At 38.7% G+C, this 21,634-nt stretch overlaps 1 protein-coding gene across 1 annotated transcript in view; it reads left to right on the top strand.

Annotated features, from left to right (window-relative positions):
• MRPL48 (mitochondrial ribosomal protein L48) overlaps window positions 1-21,634 on the top strand; it is a 74,800-nt gene that overhangs the window by 46,551 nt on the left and 6,615 nt on the right. Inside the window, exons 5-7 of the mRNA XM_007490996.3 lie at window positions 11,826-11,995; window positions 14,174-14,276; window positions 17,209-17,298. Coding sequence (XP_007491058.1) covers window positions 11,826-11,995; window positions 14,174-14,276; window positions 17,209-17,298 — 363 coding nt within the window. The remainder of the gene's footprint in view (window positions 1-11,825; window positions 11,996-14,173; window positions 14,277-17,208; window positions 17,299-21,634) is intronic.

Genomic DNA, 21,634 nt, shown 5'->3' with positions numbered 1-21,634 from the left:
CAAAAAAGAAGCTAACAAATAAAATGGTGCTATTATGTAAAAATTAATTAAGTGAGACTAGTTCAGGAAAGAAAGCAGGGGCTGGATATATAGGTTTGACTTTTTCAGTTTATTTGCATTTGTGAAGTATATTTCCACGATGGAAATTCACCACACCAATCAAATCATAAGAATGTGTATGTGTGTTCTACAAAAATAATAATTAAACACAGGGGAGCTGAGAGGAACCTCAGGGAATAAGCACTCTTGATATGTAGGAGATGAATGATGAGCTAGCGAAGCAGGCTGAGAAGGAATGGTCACCTTACCCAGGTAGAGGAACCAAGAGAAAGCAGAGTTGTAAAGTTGAGTGGATAAGAAATAGTATCCAGAGAAGTGACCCATTTATCTTCAATGTCAAATGCTGCAGAAGTCAAGTAGAAAGTAGACAAAGAAAAAAATCTTCAAAGGTTACTGGTAACATTAAAGAGTATAGTTTTCCTTCTATTAAAAAAAATTATATTGGCATCTTTTGTTTCTATATCACAGTCATCTCCAAACTTACCCTCCTACTTCCTGTCTCCTGAGACAGTTTTAGTTTTTTGTACCAAAAACTAAATAAAGAGTAGGAAGAAAATAAAGCAGTTTATCAAATGTAAATACACATCAACTAAGTCCAGTAGTATAGCCACTGTTCTTCAGTCTTAGTTCCCCACCTTTATTTAAAAAAAAAAAAGACATTGCATTTGGTTGAGAATATATTTCAGACCAGTGGTGTGATTGGAATTGGATTACTGGAGTAAACAGATTAGAAAATGGAAGTGAATATAGATAACCCTTTCCAGATATTTGACTAGAAAGAAGAGATATGATAGGCCAAGGGAAAGATTTTTCAAGACAGTTTGTGATTTTTTTTCTAGCAGTATAAAGATAGGAGAAAAAAAGCAGAATGATGGGAGTAAACCAGAGCTGGGGTTTAGCCAAGTGTAAGTGATCATAGGATAAGGGGCTGGGAGAGGTTCAAGGGCAGCAGATAAAAATGGTCAACCATTTTCAAGACAGTAGGAAGAAAGTAAAGCCCAAGTAGGCAGGATCAGAAGAGGGCAGCTATTGATGGAATTTATAGCCTGTGGGAGAAGATGGAATAGACATTCTCTGAAGTGCTTTCTAGCTAGGGATTCTGTATATATTATTTCCTAAAATAGATTGTTTTTAAGAGCAAAGACAACATCTTTTTTTTTTTTGCATTTCAACTCAATTTTTGCCATCATAACGACTAGTGTTTATGCTGACAAGCTGTTGAGGGCAGATGGGCTAGCAATTAATTAGAACCAAGTTCAGGTCTCAATTTTCTTCTTGCTATGTGGCTTTGGGCAAAGTACTTACCCTCTCTGAGCCTTTTTCCTTATCATTATGTGGTAGATAGAGTAGTGATATTTGAGGCTGCTTCTAGAACTAACATTTTATGAATCTGTAAAATACTGTTGCCTAATTCAACTTGATACCCTGTGATATCACAGAGAACAGCACATTTGTCCTTGTTTTTTTCCTCCTTCTGAATGAGCTTCCTGTCTGGAGAGCTCTGTGTAGATTACAACACTGAGTTATAACCCTAAACCTTAATTATAGAATCTTTATGCTCCTAATAGCTGTTTATATCCTGAAGTATAATTTTACATGTCTTTTTATTGTTTAGGGTATGATTACTATATTGTACATTTCAGCATACCAGTTGGGAGCCATTTTGTCTCCATGGTCTGTGTCTATAAAACTAAATCTAAAGCAGGAAAAATCAATCCATGGTTGGTTATTGTAGGATCAGAAGTTAGAGGTTTAGGGCAAAATAGACCAGATACCATTTCTTTTAATACCTTCATTTTTCAGATGAGGAAACTGAGGTTCAGAAGTGGGGAAGGGACACATTGATCATATAGTTAATGAACAGTAGAAGCTAGGATTTCTATGAACTGCTGTAGAGTGAAGTAAATAGAACCAGGAGAATAATTTATACAGTAATAGCAATATTATGAAGACAAACAACTCTGAAAAGCGTAGGAACTCTGATCAACACAGTGACCAGCCGTGATTCCAGAGGATTCCAGATGAAGCATACTGCCCACCTCCAGACAGAAAGCTGCAGGACTCTACAGAGCAAATTTCTTTTTTAGCATGGCCAACAAGGGAATTTATTTTTCTTGACTATAAATTTATAACAGATATCTTGATTTTCTCAGTTGTGAGGCTAGGGTAGGAAAGGGGTGAGGGAGAGAATGCTGATAGATATGAAAAAAAATTATTTTTAAAAAAGAGGCCAGGAGTGGGTAGAAAGAATGAAGACTTTAGACCATAACCTCCTTGAAGGATTGTTTTCAAGTTTCATTGTGTTCTTGAGCATGTTGCAGAATCACTGAAACTAAATAAATGTTTGTTGACTTATATTGGTTCTAGCTGAAAGGAATAGCATGAATAAGAACATGGAACTTGGACCATATGAGATTTAAATGGAAAACAGTATTGTCCAATTTGACTGAAACATAAGAACCTTAAGGATAAAGCTGGTACAGTGGTGTATGTCTAGACCTGTGATGGTGAACCTATGGCACACATGCCAAACATGGCATGCAGAGACCTCTCCATGGGCAATCGAAGGCCTCTGACTTGGCCAGCCCACCCCCAAATATAGGACATTCTAGCCTCTCTCCACTGTTGTAGGAGCTGTGCTCAGCCCTGGGTGTGGCCACTCCCCTCCGCCCCACCCTCAGGCAGTAGGCACTCCCTGCAGCCTGAGCCCAGCAGTGGTGGCTACCACTCCCCTTAAGGTGGCGCTAGATTCTATCCACCTATCACCCTGCAAAAGGTAGAAAGTCCTTTTAGTCTTTGTGAACCCTTTACTGGGTGAATCAAATAGGTAACAGTCCTGCTTTTGTAAGCAAAGAATTGATTGGGTCCAGACCCTCCAGATTGCATTGACTCTAGTTAAAATAACCCCTTGAGGAAATCTAGGGCTCCCTCCCATTCACCAAACTCTAAGAGAACATGCTAATCAGATCTTCCCTAATCCTTCAAAGGACTATGGAGACAAAACTGGGCTCAAATGGAAGGATCAGGGATCACTCTAACTAGCTAACAGCTTGATGGGAGGTTCCCCATCCAGCCATCCTATCCACCCCCACCACTGTCAAACTGGAAGGGCAGAATATGTGAACTCATGTCTCTCGCATTAACCCTTTATCCCCCCGAAACAGGTAGTGGTCTTCTCCTGGGTTTTGAACTATGTGCACTCAGCTACCTGGGCAGATAATTCCCTAATTCACTTACCAAATGCCTGAGGCTTCCAGGAGATTTGCATCTACTCCAGTTCTAGAAGCAGCCTTTCAGTTTTATGGAATATCCCCAGGCCCAGCTGGGTTAGTCAAGACCCCTTCTGGTGTAAGTGCTTTAATAAGAATTGGGGCACTGACCCTTTTCCTTTTAATATGACTCATGCACTGTGTAGAAATTGCACTGGGAACCCTGTCATCTGCAGGAAGGGAATGAGAATGTATTCCTCTAATTATACATACTGGTATCCTAATGGAATATCAGTGGCCAAGCCCCTGCATGCAGTCAGGGGGCGGGGCACACAGTTGGGGGTAGAGTATGGCACAGGATCCCTAAAAAGTTCCAAAAGGCTCCCCATCACTGGTATAGATTGTGGAGAGGATTTCAGACATGAATGAACAAACAAATGAGTGTATGAATGAAAAAACATTTAAGTATTAACTGTGTACAAAGCACTGCATTCAGGAGTCCTTCAGATGTATTATAGTTCACATGGCCAGGGGAATGGGAGAATATAGTGGCAGGGCAGATAGTAAAGCCTGAAGGACTTCAGGAGACAGTGGCAGCACAAGTGGTAAACCCTACTGGTCTGTCATACCAGAAGGATTAGAGATGACTTCTTATTCATCTAAGTGGCATGAACAGCCACATGTTGCTCTTCCCACCTCCCCACTCTAGCCCCCATGGGGTCTGGTGGATCTGGGAGGAAGGGAGATGGAAAGGAAAGGCAAATGGAAGACAAGGGCAAAGGGCATCCTCATTGGCTTTTTCTAGCCAAGCCATCGGAAATGGGAATATTTGAATCCTTAATGAGAGAGTCAGGTCAAGAAGGGAGCAATTGTTGACAGTGGCCCATCGCATCAACCTTCCTCTTTGTAGTCTATTCATTCATTCATTCATTCAATATTTATTAAATGTTAGTAGATAAGCACTTATTAAACACATCCCATATCCAGGCACTATATTAGATAGCTAAGTGGTATACTAGATAGAGTACAGGACTTGGAATCAAGAAGATCTGATTATAAATCCTGTCCCAGACACTTACTAGCTGTATGATACTGGGCAAATCACTTAACTTCTGGCAGCCTCAATTTCTTCATCTATATAATAGTGGCAATAATAATACCTGCCTTACAGGATTTTTGTGAAATAACATGTAAAGGGCTTTGCATATCTTAATGCACTATATAAATCCTATAGCCAAGTAGGATAGCTCTAGGGACCCAGGGCAAGTCACTCAACCTCTGTTTGCCTCAGTTTCCTCAAGCATAAAATGAGATTAATTGTAGTACTTACTTTTCAGTGTTATTTTGAGTATCAAATGTGATGATAATTGTAAAGTGCTTAGCACAAGGCCTGGTATATAATAAGTATAATACGTTGTTGCTGATATTGTTCAGCTGTTTTCAGTCATATCCAACTCTTCATCACCCCATTTGGGGTTTTCTTGACAAAGATACTGGAATGGTTTACCATTTCCTCTTCTAGCTCAATTTACAGATGAGGAAACTGAGGCAAATATGGTAAAATTATTTTCCCAAGGTTATGCAGCTTTTGTGTCTGAGGCCAGATTTGAACCCAGGAAGACGAGTCTATCCACTGTATCATCTAGTTGCCCAAGCACTAAAAATGCTAGCTATCATCATCATCATCTAGTATAAAATGCTAAAGATGCAAATACAAATAATAAAACACTTCCTTCTTGTAAAGAGCTTAGATAGGACAGCAAGTATAGAAGTATATTTAGGATAAGTCTAAAGATAATAAATGCAAATAAATACAAAGTATTTTGAGAAGAATTTTGAGACTTTAGTAATTGGGAGAGATCTGGTAAGTCTTCATGTAGAAGGTGGTGATTTAACTGAATCTTGAAGAAAAAGTGCCCCCTTTGAATCCAAGACGAAGATAGAGTACATTCCAGGCATGAATGGATACCCATTGCAAAGGCATGTGTGACCTGCCAAGAGCAGGTCATTTTGCCCGGATTACAAAATGTGGGAGGGGAAAGTAATGTTCAAGTGATCCTGGGAAGATAGGTTAGGGCCAGGTGGTGAAAGGCTTTAAAAGCTAAACAGAGGAGTTTATAGTTTATCCTATAGGCAGTAGGGAGCCAGTGGAATTAATTGAATAGAGTAATGACATGGTCAGAGCTGCTTGTTTAGGAAAAATTATAGATGGTTGTATGGAAGATAGATTAGAGTGAGGAGAGACTTGAGGCAAGAAATTTAATTAGGAGTTTGTTGTTATAATTGGTGCTGAAAGTGAGAAGGGCCTGAACTAAAGTGGTAGCTGAGACAAAAGAAAGGGTCAGAGATGAGAGGGTTGGATGTGGGAGATATTGTAGAGATGAAATGACAATGCACACAGAATACACACACATAAATTTATATCTGTGAGTTTTCCACATTAATTAAACCCTTGGGAACAGATGAGGTTACCATGAGAGAAGGAAAGAGAGCCTAGGACAGAACCTTGAGGAACATGTGCTAGCAAAGGAGAGGGAAAAGGAGCTGTCAGATAGGTAAGAGAGCTAGGACAGAGTAGTTCCAGGCAAACCCAGAGAGGAAAAAGTTCCAGAAGAAAGAGTAGTTAATTGTGAAATCCAACAGAAATGTCAAGAAGAAGGAAAATGGAGAAAAGACCATCACATTTGGCAATTTAAAAATCATTGGTAACTTGGATAGAGCAGTTTTGGTTGATTTGAGACCACCTGAAGTCTCACCTGGTGATTCTAAATTGACCTATATTCCTTGGCTGTTAGATGTACAAGGCAAGTTGGTATAAAGGAGAACGGGCGGACCAGATGCCTTGAGGAAAATGATTATTCTGATAGATTTTCTTTTGGGTCTGTGTGTTCTCCAATATTGTCTTTCTCAATAGGGAAGACCTTGTGTATTATCACTGGCATGATGTCTAGGGTGATAAGTAAGGAATTAGTCAGGATGGCACTACCTCCGTTACCCTAAAGGCTATTTGGGGGGTATTCAGCATAGTCGAACCTGGAGAGTCTGACCCCATTGGTGGGACAAATGCATGTTAAGTACAACAGACTTAATTTAATTCGACAAACATTTTTGCTATAGCCATGGCTAACAGCCGTGAAGACTATTTAAACTCACAGACTGCTCAATATTGGTGGAAAGAGGACCTCTACTGGTGAACTCATTGGTCTTTGAAGTACATGTAAAATATTTTAGGCATAGCAAATAGAATGAGCAACGGTGCAGGGGTAGGAAGGCTGGAACAGGTATTATTGTTTCCTGCCCTTGTCTTCACTTCTGTGTAGCAAAAATCTCATCTGCCATCTCAGTTTTGTCAGATAGGATTCTGATTTTAGATAGATAAGATTAATGTTGGCATAAAAGAGCCAGCCCAGATAAATTTCTCTGTCCCCTTGGTATAACTTGTTTTTCTCTCCTGGTGCTCTTTTCACTGTTCTCTTTGCTTGGAGCATCATGCCTCCCTTTCTCTGCTCTGAATCTTAGTGATCTTTACCACCAGAATCAATGAGCATTTCCTCCGGGAAGCCTTCCCTACACCCCAGCCTAGGAAAGATCTTCTGCCTCAGAAGTTACATAGCACTTTGTCTGCTCTAATATATTTGTCATATGATGCATGTTAGAGTTAGCCATATTATTGTCTCATCCTCCTGCTAGACCATTAAGCTCCATAATGCCAGAGACTGTTATCTTATCCAAACCTTATATTTCTTCCAAATTTTAGCTTAATGCTTATAAGTGCTTGTTGAATGACTATATGATCCTGGTCACCAGGAACTGAGAAGCAATGAGCACATATAAAATAGCTATAATTATAAAATAAGCCACAATGGTAGATAGAAACAGTATATTACATGGCTGCTTCAGTGGGAAGGGGTCAGACAGGTAAAATCAAAGTACCCTGTGAGACCTGTGTGGGGAGAAAAGTGACTTCCATCTAGGATAATGAGAAGAGATTTCATAGAGGATGTGGCATTTGTGTTTCATCTTCAGGATGTTTAAATATTAAGGAGAGGAGGTAGAGAGAAGAAGATAGGAAACATAAGCACTGTGGGCAGGAGGGGAGGGATATATATTGGCAGTGGCAAATACCTTTGTTCACCAAAGTGCAGGAAAGCTCTATCCCTTAATTCAACAGACATTTAATAAATGCTTGCCATGTGCAGAGAATTCAGCTACGAATTTAAAAGGTACAAAAGTTAGAGACTATATCTATCATACAGCATTGTGCCCCTTTTGCAGTAATGTATTCTAGGTGCATACCACTAAGATTGGCATGAACTCGTCTGTCCAGATGGAGCTTCGCCAGAGTTGCCAGCAGCATTGAGAGTATTGGGTGTCCTGGCCAAGACTGCAGTCTGTTTTCTGGCTTTGTTCTCTGATGATGGTAGCACCTCAAAAAGCTGGTCGCAGTTTCCTGGCCTTTGCTACATTTCTGCCCAGCCCATGTGGGCACACTTTGGAGATGTGCCTCCTCTTCTCTCTGTTGGAAAATCTCAGCAGTAACCCTCTCATGAAGGTGGTGGCTTTAGCATTCTTCTCAGCTCTAACTGCAGCACTGCCAGTCTGGTGCAAAGTGTGTGTTGATTCAACCAAGATAGAAATTTGCAGACACTAGAGTCAGGAGGCCAGGGTTCTTATCTGCTTGGTCAATTAATGGCTAGATGACCTTGGAGAAGTCAGTTCTTGTCCTGAGCCAAAATTTCTTGACGTATTAAAAAAGAGTAATGCTTACACAGCCTCTCTCATAGTATTTTCTTGAGGATCAAATGAAAATGGACATAAACTATAAGGTTTTAGATAAAGGTAAACTATTGTTTATTAAGTATGATTTCCAAAACTGCAAATGCTAGCTAACTAGTGATAAGCACCATTCATTTCTCATGGCAGATGCTGTAAGGCTCATTTTAGCCCTGACTTTCTGAGTCCTAATCCTATCTATTCTAAGGTCCCTTCTTGTAAGGTAGGTTATAAATTTGTAAAGAATGTTATTATTGTAAGTGTAGTTGTTTTTTCTTAAGTTTATTTATGAATTAATTTTAACTGGTTTTGTTTTCATTTAAAATTAAACTAATAAGAAGTCATTTGAAATATCCATAGTTTCATCATGGTGGATTTGGGGATTAGAGGATTAAGCAGCTAAGTAGATAGAGTGGGTAGAGTGCCAGGCGTAGGAGTCAGGAAAAGCTGAGTTCAAAACTGTCCTCAGATACTTATTAGCCATGTGACCTGAGACAAATCACTTAACTCTGTTTGCCTCAATTTCTTCATCTCTAAATGAGTTAGAAAAGGAAATGGCAAATCACTCTAGTATCTTTGCCTAGAAAATCTCATAAAGGGGTCTCAAAGAGTTGTACACAACTGAAAAGGATTAAACAACAACAGTTCATTCTGTCCATCAGCAAAGACCATAACCTATCATAGAATACTTATTCTGGAAGAGAAATCAGAGATTATTGAATCTAGAGATTCTTAACTTTTTTGTGTCATAAGCCCTTTTGGTAGTCAATGGACTCATTCTTGTGCTTTTAAATGCATGAAATAAGATACATAGGATTACAAAGGAAACCATTTATATCAAAATATACTTATCAAGTTGTTGATTGTTTTTTTTTAAGCTAATTGACCTCAACTTTAAAAATCCTACTTTAGTCCATCTCTTCTAATTTTATAGGTGATGAAACTAAGAAATAGAGAGAAGCGACTTGGCCAAAGTGGCCTAAACACTTAATGCTGGAATCAAGAATGGGTTAAGGTGTCTCCTTTCCTTGCTCAATACGTTTTCCACTACACCAGCTTCTCAGTAGATAGTCTTTCAGAATTGTGGTGGCCATTTCCTGTTGGTCAGCCTCTGGTAGTCATTTAATTTCTCTGAGCTTAACTAAGGGTGATCCTTGAACAACAAACATGTGTAAAGCTTTTCTATCTTGGTAGGACCTCCTGTCGTACATCTCAAAATGCCCATTAGACACACCATTCCCAGAACTGAACTCATCAACTTTCCCCCTAAACTTTTCCATACTTCTTTATTTCTAGATAGAGCACTACCATTCTTACAGCTTCATGTCCTCCTCAACTCCTCACACACCCCTCCCCCAATAACTTGCCAAGTCTTGTCATTTCTATTTTGAAATTCTCTCTTCTTCCATGACACTACAACCACTCTTGTACAGGCTTTCATCATCTCATACATGGACTATTCTAATAGTCCATTGGTGGGTTTCTCTGCCTCAAGTCTTTTCCCATTCCAATTCATCCTTCACTCAGCTACCTAAACCAGAGATTTGACTGTGTCACACACACCTCCTTCCCATTTAGTCAACTCCCAGTGGCCCCCAGTTGCCTCCAGAATTAATCTAATCCAATCTAATAAACATTTATTAAGCTTATTATGTTCTAGGCTAAGCTAAGCCATGCTAAGCACTGGGGATGTGATTAATAAAAAGAAAGCTCCTACCCTCAAGGGGCATAAAAAATTTAATTGTGGGGAGTCAGCATACACAAGGAGGCAGGAAAACAGATGAGATGGACACCAAGGAATATTTGGCATGGGGGCATCTTGCTCTGTGGAGTTGAAAAAACTAGGCAGGGAAGCAAATACAGAGTGGGGAATGAACTAAAAAGTCCAGTTTCTGCCTTCTGTAAAGGAAATCATTGGGAGGAGTTTGTCTGGGAGGGGCAGTAGATACTGGAATGGAGATCACATATAAAATCCTCTGTTTGACTTTTAAAGCCCTTCATTAATTTACCCCTTCCAATCTTTTGAAGTCTTCTTACATAGTAGTCCACCCTCCCCTCTTCTCATGTATATTTTGATCTAGTCAAATCAGCCCATGTGCTCTTCCTTCTACTAGATGCTCTATCTCTCAGTTATAGGCATTTTTCCCGGCTGTCCCCCATGTCTGGAAAGTTCTTCCTCCTTATTTCCCTTCTGAGCTTCTCCAACTTCCTTCAAGCCTCAGCTAAAGTCCCACCTTCTGCAAGATGCCTTTCCTGATCCCCCTTAATCTATTGTCTTCCCTCTGTATATTATTTTGCATATAGCTTTTTATTTTTTGTACATAGCTGTATGCTTGTCGTCCCTTCCATTAGTTTCTGAGCTCTTTGAGAGCTCAAAGGAATTGTCTTCTTACTTCCTTTCTATCCCCAGAACTTAGAACATAATACATTAAAAGCTTGACTGGCGGACTGACTAACTGACCTTCCAGAGCCTATACACTCTGCTGGTATAACCTTAAGAGTTTAGCCATTTCCGTGCTATGATGAGGATTCAGGGGAAAATGTTACTTGTTTTTAGGGTTTGTTTGTTTTTTACTAATTTTTAAAAAAATATATCACTATCACTTACCAATGATTACTTTTCCACCAATAAGATCCTCCTTTATAACAAAGATATCCAACAAAACAAATCAGTACATTGACATGGCTGAAAACCTATGTCTCACTCTGTATCTGTAGCCCACCATTCTTGCCAAGAGGCAGGAGGCATGCTTTCTCATTATTCCTCTAAAGTCATGACTGATAACTGCATGGATCAGATTTCCGAAGCCTTTCAGTATCATTTTCCTTTAAACTATTGTGGTCATTGTATAAAGAGTTCTCTTGGTTTTGCCCACTTTGCTCTGCATCCATTCATATAGGACTCCTCAAGATTTTCTGAATTCTTCATGGTCATAATCTTACAGGACAGTCATATTACATTATATTCATATACTAGTTTTTCAGCCACTTCCCACTTGTTTTCATTTCTTTACTCCCACAAAAAGTGCTGCTGTGTTTATTTTGGTATATGAGGGTGGGACTTTTTCCTCTGCCTTTGACCTCTTTGGATTCTGTGACTGTTAGTGGTAATACTGTGCTAAAAGGTATATATACTTTACTAGCTTTTGGGCTATAATTCTAATTTGGTTTTCTGAGATTAAATCTGAGACTCAAAATTTACAGAACTTATTTCATATTACTCTTCTTCACATGCAGCAAATTTCAGACAAATGGACCACAAGCCAGCCTTTGCTTTTATATCCCCTCTCCTGACTTTGTTTTCTTTGTATCTTTGCTCATATCATCCCCATGCCTGAAATGAAGTCATCTTCCCTCCCTTCAGTTAGCTCTGTTGAAGATCCTCCTTTCTTCAAGACCCAGTTCTTCTGAAATTCTATATAGATATAGATAATAGTTATAGATATATAACAATTATATATCAATAGCTTATATATTTTATACAATATAGTTATATATTTTATATAAATATGCATTTAATATATTAATATGGCATTTGCCTAAACTGATCTATACTTATCTCATTTTCCTATGTATCATAATAATTTCCATTAGATTGTTAAACTCTTTGAGATCAGGGTTTATATTAGTCTTTGTGTCCTCATTATCTAGCATAGAGCCTTGCATACAGCTATATATTTGTTGAATTATGGGATTCCTCCTTTTTGGTACCAAAATGTCACAAGTAGACTTTTTTTCATCTGATACCAAGCTATCTTCTTCTTCACTTGTTATTTGCTTAAGCCCAAGAAGAAACCAGGGAAAACTGAGATGAAGCCAATTTCCCATGGGACAGATTACAGTCATGGAGTGTTAAATGTTCACCTGACAGCTTATGACATGACCCTTGTGGAGAACTATTCCAAGTATATTCACAACTTCTGCAATAACTTCTCCATTAAAGTGGAGGAAAGGTAGGTGTTCTGTGGGATGCCCTCTGTCAGGTGGGCCCACACTTTGTACTGTGCTTGCTGGTTTGTGATAGCATGAACATAAAACTACAGATTTTCTTTCACAGGAACTACCCAGGCAGTAATCCAAGAGAGTCTTTGGTGGGCAATGATATTTAATCAGTTAGGTTTTTTTTTTTACTTTATCTCATATCTGTAAAATTTAAATTAATGTCCAGTAACTCCAAGTATTATATTTTATAAGGTTTATTAATAATCTTTTGAAATAAAAAAATACAAGAGCAAAAGTAAAAGCCTGAGTAAAGCCACGTGAGTAAAATTCTCCTGCCTGGCACTCACCCAACTTCCACAGCCATGTTTCTAGGAGAAGAGAGCAAGGGTGGAGCCTACACAAAATATATCTTCCCTACATTAGTTACATACTATAGATTAGTAACTGGGATGCTGGGAGAAAGACCCTGGAGAACAAAATTCTATCCACACATATTCTCACTCTTAGCCTTTGAGTAAACAGTTATTCCCTCATCTCTGTGGTGAAGATGATAATGATGATGATAATGATGATGATGGTGGTGATGTTAATGATAATATGGATGAGCTGGTTTTATGTAGTACTTTATGGTTTGCAAAGTGCTGTTACATAAATTATCACATTTGATTCTTCCTGCCTATGAATAAGCATTATTATCCCCATATTATGGATAGATAAACTAAGGTTAAGAAAAGTTCTCAGCTGCCCTACCTGTACTAGCAAGAGGCAGAGGCAGGATTTGAAGGTAGGTCATTTGACTACAAAGCCAATGCTCTTTTCCTACTCTTCTGGGTAGAAATTAAAGAACCTAAACTGTTTAGAAATATCTCTTCCTGTTTAAGTTAGTGAACTATAAGAACAGATGACCTATAGAAATTCTTTAAGTATTATAATTGATAAGGTAGGCTTTTGAGTAGGTTGACTTCATCCTTGGATAAAATTCAGCTTCTCTGTGGGAGATGATGTGTATCAAAGTAATTCATCCAAGCAGACGTATTGTTTATCCAACCTCACTGTAATCATGGTCCCTTTAAAACTCAGAGATTTTAATATGAGACAGTCCTCTCTTATATTTCTGGACTTCAGTTTTCCCATATGTAGAATGAGGAGAATTAAGCAGAAAGGGGAGGGTAGCTAGATTGACATCATGTGTGCTCTTAATGACTCCAAACTCCTCTTTGAAACATAGGTCTTCTGAACATCGTTATTTTTTTGGTGACACTCTATGGATATGAATCATTGAATAACATAGTCACTGAGGAATTAAGGGTGCAGGTCCTCTTATTGTAGACAGTGAGAAAAGCTTAAGGTGGGTGTGAGTAGGCTGCAATATATTAGCACTGAGGAGTTGTGTGGGAGAAGCACCATGAAGAATGTCATCCAATATAATGTAGGAGTCTTGAGAGCAGAACCGTTTTGTTCTTCTCTTTGTATCCCCAGCAACCCACACAATGCTTGCTTATGACATATGCTTGTAACTGCTTATTGAATTGAATCAGAGATAAATGACCCAAAGAGACATATACTAATATAATCAAGAACAAGGAATGGGATGATGAACAAGCAGATAGCCTGCACACTCCTATATGTATAGTCTCAGTGGTGACCATATTATATCAGGAGCTCTAGAGAAAGAGCCCCAGCATGTTTGGGACATGGTATTTTTTCAGAGGGCAAAACCAGAAGCAATGGGTGAAAGTTATAGAGGAGTACATTTCAGTTTCTATTAGGAAAATTATCCTTATACATGGAGCTGTCTTTAGGGAACTTGGCTGCCTTGAGGTGTAGGGAATTCTTCTCTCACAGTTTGTAAGCAGAGATTGGTTGATTACTTGTCAAGGATGAATTCTTGTTAAGACTGCAGTTGGACTAGGAGACCCTTTGAATTCCTTTCCAACTCTGAGATTCTATGAACCTCTTTGATTTGTGTTGGGTTTTTTTCCTTTTGTAAAATGAGAATCATAATCCTTTTCCTAAGTATCTCAGGAGATGTTAGGAAAATCCTTTCAAAACTATGAAGTGCTATGGGAATGGGAATTAATAGTATTATCATTACCTTACTTCAATGAGTGAACCAGGCTGATTAAGGGGGTATTTGCAATTACTAAGTGACCACATAATTCTCTTGATGATTGAAACTATTTCTGCAGCTATGCTCTTCCCACCAAGACCATGGAAGTACTGCAGATGCAGGAGCAAGGCACCAAAATGTTTCTGGACTCAGTCCTGACCACCCATGAACGAGTGGTCCAGGTAAGCCTTTGGCATTGACTCCATTTTGGTGACTCTGTCTGTAGAGATGCTCAAAGTAAACTGAAGCCAAGGCTCTGGTTCTTTTGAGGATTTTAATTCTAATCTCTTGTTCTGATCCATTACAGATGCTTCTAGCTCACTCATTCCATCCTACTTTTCTTTAGAAAAAATTTGTTTTTATTGATATCTTTTGTTTTTACATTACTTAGATTTCTCCTTGTCTTTCATCCCTCCCTGCAATCTATCCTTCATAACAATTATTTTCTAAAGAGGAAGAAGAGGGGAAAAAGTCAGCAAAACTGATCAACATATTTAAAAATATGTGCTAGATTAGTGCTTGTACTCAAACCCCAACCTCTACAGAGTATTAAGGAAAGATATTTTCTCATCTTTTCTTTGAAGCTGAGTTTTATTTTTATTATTTCTGAATATTCAGTTTCACCTTTTGAGTGTGTGGTTGTTTTTCCATCACTGTTATATATGTATTTATAACATTTCCCTGGTTCTGCTTTCTTCACTTTGTATCAGTTCATATAAGTCGTTCTGTGCCTTTTTGTATTCATCATGTTGATTGTATTTTACAGCACAGTAATATCCCGTTATATTCATGTACCACAATTTACTCTTCCCCAATCAAATTGGTATCTACATTGTTTCCACTTCTCTACTACCAGAATGTGCTGCTGTGGATATTTTGTTGTTGTGGAGTTTTTCATTTTGGCAAAATGCTCTCCATAGTATATGCCTAGCAGTAAATTGTTAGGTGAAATGGTCTGGACATTTTAGTCACTTTATTTATATAATTCCACATTACATTCCAGAGGAGTTGTACCAGTTCATAGCTTCAACAACAATGCATTAGTATTCTTGCCTTCCCATAAACTCTAAAACATGGACTATTCCCATCTTTTGGGACACATGAAAAATACAAGCTACTCAGCGTGACATTTGCATTCATCTACAATATGGGTCTAAACTTCCTTAGTTCATACTGCTCCCCTCACATTCTTTACATTTCAATCAAACTGGACTCCTGCTGTTTCCTAATTTGTCTTCTAAGGCTCTGGCCTGGCCCCCTTCCTTTCTCCCTCTGTACCATTTCTCTTGGTGATCTCATCAACACCCATAGATTAAATTATTATCTCTGTGAAGATAATTCTCAAATCTATTTATTAAGTGTTAACCTATTTGGGACTTCTAGTCATATCTTCAATCCTATTAGGCATCTCAAATAGCATGACCCATAGACATTTTTTAAAAATAACTTTCACCTTCCATCTTAGAATCAATATCGTTCATGGGTTCCAGGGCAGAAGAGTGGTAAGGGCTAGGCAAAGGAGATTAAGTGACTTGCCCAGGGTCACATAGCTAGGAAGTGTCTGAAACCAGATTTGAACTGAGGATCTCCTATCTCTGAGCCTAGCTTTCAGTCCACTGAGTTACCTAGCTGCCTCTGCTCATAGACATCTTAAACTCAATATGTCCAAAACTGAATTCATTATCTTTCCTCCTCTCTAAACCCATCCATCTTTTAAATTTCCCTTTTACTTTTGAGGACACTACCATTCTTCCTGTTGTCCAGTCTAATAAACTAGATGTCATTCTCAACTCCTCTTTCTCATTTTTTTTTAAACCCTTACCTGTGTATTGGTTCCAAGGCAGAAGAGTGCTAAGGGCTAGGCAGTGGGGGCTAAGTGACTTGCCCAAGGTCACACAGCTGGGAAATATCTGAAGTCAGATTTGAACCCAGGACCTCCCATCTCTAGTCCTGGCTCTCAATCTACTGAGCTACCCATTTGTCCCCCCTCTCTCACTTTGATATCTAATCAATGACAAATTTCTGTCATTTCAGCCTTCACAGCTTCTTTTATGTATGTCTTCTCTCTCATGAACTATCATCACTCTTTTAGGATACTACCTCGTATAGATGCTCATCATTTCATGCCTTCACTGTTTCAGTGCTAATTGATCTTCCTGCTCTGAGTCTCTCCTCACTTCAGCCCACTCTCCACTGAGTTGTCAAAGCTTCTTCCCAAATAGCAGTTCTGACCATATTACCACATACGCTTACACATACATGCTACTCAACTCCTGTGACTCTCTGTCATCTCCACAATCAACTCTAAAATGTTCTATTTGGTTTTTTAAATTCTTTATCCCTTCCTAATTTTTTTTGTCTTCTCGTGCTTTATTTCTTTCCATGTACTCTATACTGGTCATTAACACTAATCTCTTTGCTTATTCCTCACTCAAAATTCCATCTTTGAACTCTGTTCATCTTCACCCCTTAATGCCTGGAGTGCTCCCCCTCTTTATTTCAGCTTCCTGAATTTCTTGGCTTCTTTTAAATCTCAGTTCTAATCCCAGCCTCTGAAAGAAGCTCTTTCCAGGTTTCCTTAAAGCTAGCACCTTCCTTTTCAGATCATCTCCAACTTATTCTGTGCATATTTTATTTGTTTGAAGCTTTTTTTTATGTCTCCCCTGTTAGACTGTGGATTCACTGAGGGCAGGAACTGTTTTTGCCTTTCTTGTATCCCTCTCATTTAGCACAATGCCTGGCACATAGTAGTTGCTTAATAAATACTAATTGACTTGACTTGAAGTAGAAATGGTCAGCCAGGTCAGATTTTCCAAAGAGATAAAAGAAGATAGAAAACTGAAAAAAGACCATTGGATTTGAAGAAAAATCATTCCTGCTGATCCCCAAAGAAAAAGTTTCAATAACCTTGTTCAGAGGCAGAGTCAAGATAGGAGAATTGAAAGGAAAGGAACAATTCTAACTGACTCCTAAAGAAGGGGCAGGAGAAAAAAAGTAGGGTAAATGGAAGAGTATAAGATGGGAGGAAATGAGAGTTAATAGACTGGAACCTCCTCTTCTTTAGGCATTTCACTTTCTGACTTTAAAATACCTGGTTTTCCTTTCTGTTTGCAGATCAGCAATTTGAGTTCCACATTTGCATCGATTTTCTTGGAAATTCTTCAAAGCAATCTGCCAGAAGGAGTCAATCTCTCAGTAAGGGAGGTATGTGTGGGTTTATATGGGGACTTGATAAAAATAGATTTGTGTAGGTCAAAGCCCCCTGGTGACCACCTATGCTTTCTTTCTAATAGAAATCAAATTTAGGTCTAGTTTGAGTCTGGATGTTTATGCCTAAAACGATGCCATTGGAGATGTCACCTGTGGGACAGCTAGGTAGCACTCTGGATAGAGAATCTGGCCAGGAGATGGGAAGGTCTGGTTTTAAATCTGACCTTAGACACTTCTAGCAGTGTAACCCTAGGCAAATCACTTGACCTTAATTGCCTAGCTCTTACTGCTCATTGGCCTTGGATTTGATACTTAGTATCAATTCTAAGACAGAAAGTAAGGGGAATTTTTTTTTAAGAAAAGAAATATCACATGATCCAGTGATGAGAACAGAAAACAGTCTTTGAAAAAAGAGCCTTTTGCACAGGCAAGGTGACAATATAATTATTAAGCTTCCTCCTCCATATTTCCCATGATGAGACACTTCTGTGGGAGAAGATAGGGCTGGGCTCTATTAGAGCAGTCCATAGTTTGTATTGTTCTCCAAACATCCAAAAACCTCCCTTATATCATAGACTCCTAGAGTGGTGAGAGACCACTAGCACATGGAACTCAATATTCACCTGGTTCAGAAATCCACTGCTTCGCCTTCCCAAGCTTTCTGGGCTTAACCATTTCTACCCACAGAGAACACCTTCCTATATGAGTCCACCTTCTCCCTTGTGGAAGAGAGTTCATTATTAGAGAGTTCTTCCTCATTTTGAGCTGAAATCTGCTACTTTGACATTCTTCTAAGCCCTCAGTTCTTCCCTTTTTAACCTGTCAACCAGTCAGCAAACATTTATTAATGCCTGCCATGTGCCAGACAGCTAACTGTGCTGAGCACTGAGGATACTAAAAGAAGCAAGAGTCCTTGCCTTCAAAAAATTTGCAATCTAAAAGAGAATATAATATGCAAACAAATGACCAGCTATATACAGGATAAATAGGAAATAATTAATAGAGGGAAGCCACTAATTGTGAGGGGTTAGGAAAGGCTTCCTATAGAAGATGGAATGTTAGTAGGATTTAAATTACAAAGAGTCAATCAGTCAACATATATTAGGCATTTACTGTCTAACAGTCTGTTCTAAGGCATTATTAGAGACAAAAGACAGACCTTGCACTCAGTGAGCTTATAATCTCATAGGGCTAGCTATAGATATAAGCAGGATAAATTGGGATATAGGCTTAAAGGGAAGGAACTAGTATTAATGGAGATTGGGAAGGCTCCTTGTGGAAGGTAGAATTTTAGCTGGATCTTGGGGGAAGCCAAGAAATAGAGATGAAGAGAAAGAGAGAGTTCCAGGCATGGGGGGCAGCTAGTGAAAATGCCCAGAGTCAGGAGATGGAGTAAATTGTTTAAAGAACAGAAGGAAGGCCACTATCACTAGATCAAGTAATACATGTGAGTAAGTAATGTGTAAGAAGACTGGAAAGGTAGGAGGGCCCCAGGTTTCTAAAGGGCTTTGAATATCATACAGAGGATTTTATATTTTATTTTGGAAATGGTAGGTAGCCACTAGAGTTGACTGCATGGTGGAGGAGAGTGAGAGAGAGAGTGGTCAGATCTGTACTTTAAGATCACCTTGATAGCTGAGTACACAGTGGTTTGGAGTGGGGAAAAGACGGTGCAGACAGTCCCACTCCACTAGCAGACCACTGATTAGATATGAGTATAACAGAGGGAGGAGTTGAAGATGAAGATATAAGCCTGAGAGACTGGGAGGATGGTGGTGCCTCAACACTAATCAGTTTGAGGGAAAGATATTGAGTTCAGTTTTGGATATGTTGAGTTCAAGATGTCTTTGGGCTATCCAGTTTGAGATGGTCAATAGATAGTTGGGGATATAAGACTAGAGGTCAGCAAAAAAGTTAAGAGTTTGATAAGGATTGAATCTGTGGAATGTGAGATCACCAAGCAAAGTAGTATAGTGGCAGAAGAGAAGAGGGGCCAGGGCAGAGTTTTGAAGGATATACATGTTTAGCAAATGTGATCTAGAGGAAGATAATGCAGAAGACATTGAGAAGGAATTGTCAGATAAGAAAACCATTGTAAATGCCCCTTGGAGGGCAGGACTGGGACAAGAGTCCCTCAGGTAATGTTGGGGGAAAATAATAAGAGGAAATACAAAGGTTGATGTAAAAAGGGTCTCACCTATGAGGGGGAAAGATAAGACTCAAAAGACACAGACGCAGTATGGGGTCAAAAAGGTCTCACCGCTGGTGGTGAGTGAGTACAATTTAATGTATAGTGGCTACATCTTTTAAACGTACAAACCACAGAAAGTAAAAACAAGTGTCTGTGAGAAAAATCCATGGGAAAGTATAATAATAATGTAGATAGGGCAGCTGAGTAGAAGATAATGATTCTAAGCGTCATTCGGGTTCATGGAACGGTCAGCAGTATTGTTATGAGAAGCCAAAAGAAGGTGAAGGAGAGGGCACTTGAACATGTTCTCAGACGGACTCTGAGTTATCTACCTCTTGACAAGGGCACTCAGATCTTTATCTAAGATGGACTCCGAGTTATCAACCGCTGACAAACCAGTATAGAATACTGTCTTTAAAACCTAGAGAAAATGAACACTATAATGCAAATTCCAACAACAGGGAAATGGGTTCGAGTCAAGAACACATGTGATAACCAGTGGAATCGTGCGTCGGCTATGGGAGAGGGAAAGGTGGTGGGAGGGGGGAAGGGGAGGAAAAGAAAATGATCTTTGTTTCCAGTGAATAATGTATGGAAATGACCAAATAAAATAATGTTTAAAATTAAAAAAAAAAACCTAGAGAGAACCAAATTTCAAGGAGAGCAAGGAAATTGACAGTGGCTTTTTCAAGATGGTTTAGTCATTAAAAAAAATAAAAAAACAAAAAAGGAAAAATATGGAATAATCCATCATAATCGTATACTACAACTTGTTCAACCAATTTCCCCATTTGAAATTCTTTGTTCCCACAAAAAGAACTACTTTAAATATTTTTATACAAATAAGTCCTTTTCCCTTTTTAAAAAAATCTCTTTTGGACACATACATAGTAATGGTATTGCTAGATCAAAGAGTATATGCACAGTTTTATAGCCCTTTGGGCATAATAGAGCTTACATTTTAATTGGATCAACTGACTTATAATGGTTAAATTGGAATTTTGACTACATAAAAGTTATTTTAAAAATGGTTGCCAATTATTATCCCTTAAGTCAGGAAAACTATTAGCAGCTTTTAGCAACTTTTTTTTTATTGGAATATTAGTAAAAAGAGGGAAATATGGAAGAGAAAGAGGTAAGGAGACTGCTTAGCCTACTCTAAATGCTAATCCAGGGAAATGAAGCTCACTCCTGACAACAGAGTTCCAGTCTCCACGTGGGAATCCTAGTCATTCACCAGCAAGCTTGGCAGGATCCAGGCAACGTCCCAATGCAGAAAAACCCTCGTGAGCTAAGCTCACCGAGGCAGCAGTGAACCCAATAAGAAAGTCCCTGAGTTCAAGAAGCTCCAAAGCTGAAAGTAGAAGTCCTGAAAACTCCAGTTGAAAGACCCAAAGCTCCAAGTTGAAATCAAAGTCCAAAAGCCCCAAGGAGCCATCCTCCAAAGAAGTTCCTTGGACAGGAAGTTCAGGATTTTTTATAGTCCTTTTTCCACATTATTTCCAGGAGGTGGTCAGTGCCTTCTGGAGCTGTCAACCACTCTACCAAGTGACTTGTTGAACTCTCATACTTAGTGAGTGCTAAGGTACTAAGTAAGGGTACTTAAGTTTTTTGATTGATTAACTTAAAAGTTTTTGATTGATAAACAGAGTTTGATTCACTCTTCATAGACCACACACAAAGGTTTCTTCTTCAAGTCAATAGGTAATGCTTCTTCTTTAATATCATCTCCATTATATCTGGTTCTGATGTTGAACTATTTAATAGTGTCAGGAATTTTGGTGGCAAGAACTTTCTTGCTATCTGTACTTGTCCTCCAATAGCCCCTTCCAATAATCATTTTCCATTTTTATCATCTTTGCTAGTCTGATGATAGAACTGTAGAGTTGTTTTATTTTACAGTTTTTATTATTAATGAGTTGGAGCATTTTCTTATCTTTCTTCTTTTGAGAACTGCCTGTGTGTATTCTTTGGCTATCACATTCCATTTTTTAATAGCTAATTTTTAATTAGGCAGTTTTACCTTATATTCAGCCAGAATCTGCCATTCTGACTTACTCTTTATTTAGCATTACATTATTTAGTCTGCATTTAAGTTTAAATGCTATTTTCAAAAGATCCATGCTTTTGGGACAAAAA

This window comes from Monodelphis domestica, chromosome 4 (genome assembly GCF_027887165.1).
Source record: "Monodelphis domestica isolate mMonDom1 chromosome 4, mMonDom1.pri, whole genome shotgun sequence".
Classification (NCBI taxonomy): Eukaryota; Metazoa; Chordata; class Mammalia; order Didelphimorphia; family Didelphidae; genus Monodelphis; species Monodelphis domestica.
This window is presented reverse-complemented; position numbering and strand designations above follow the sequence as displayed.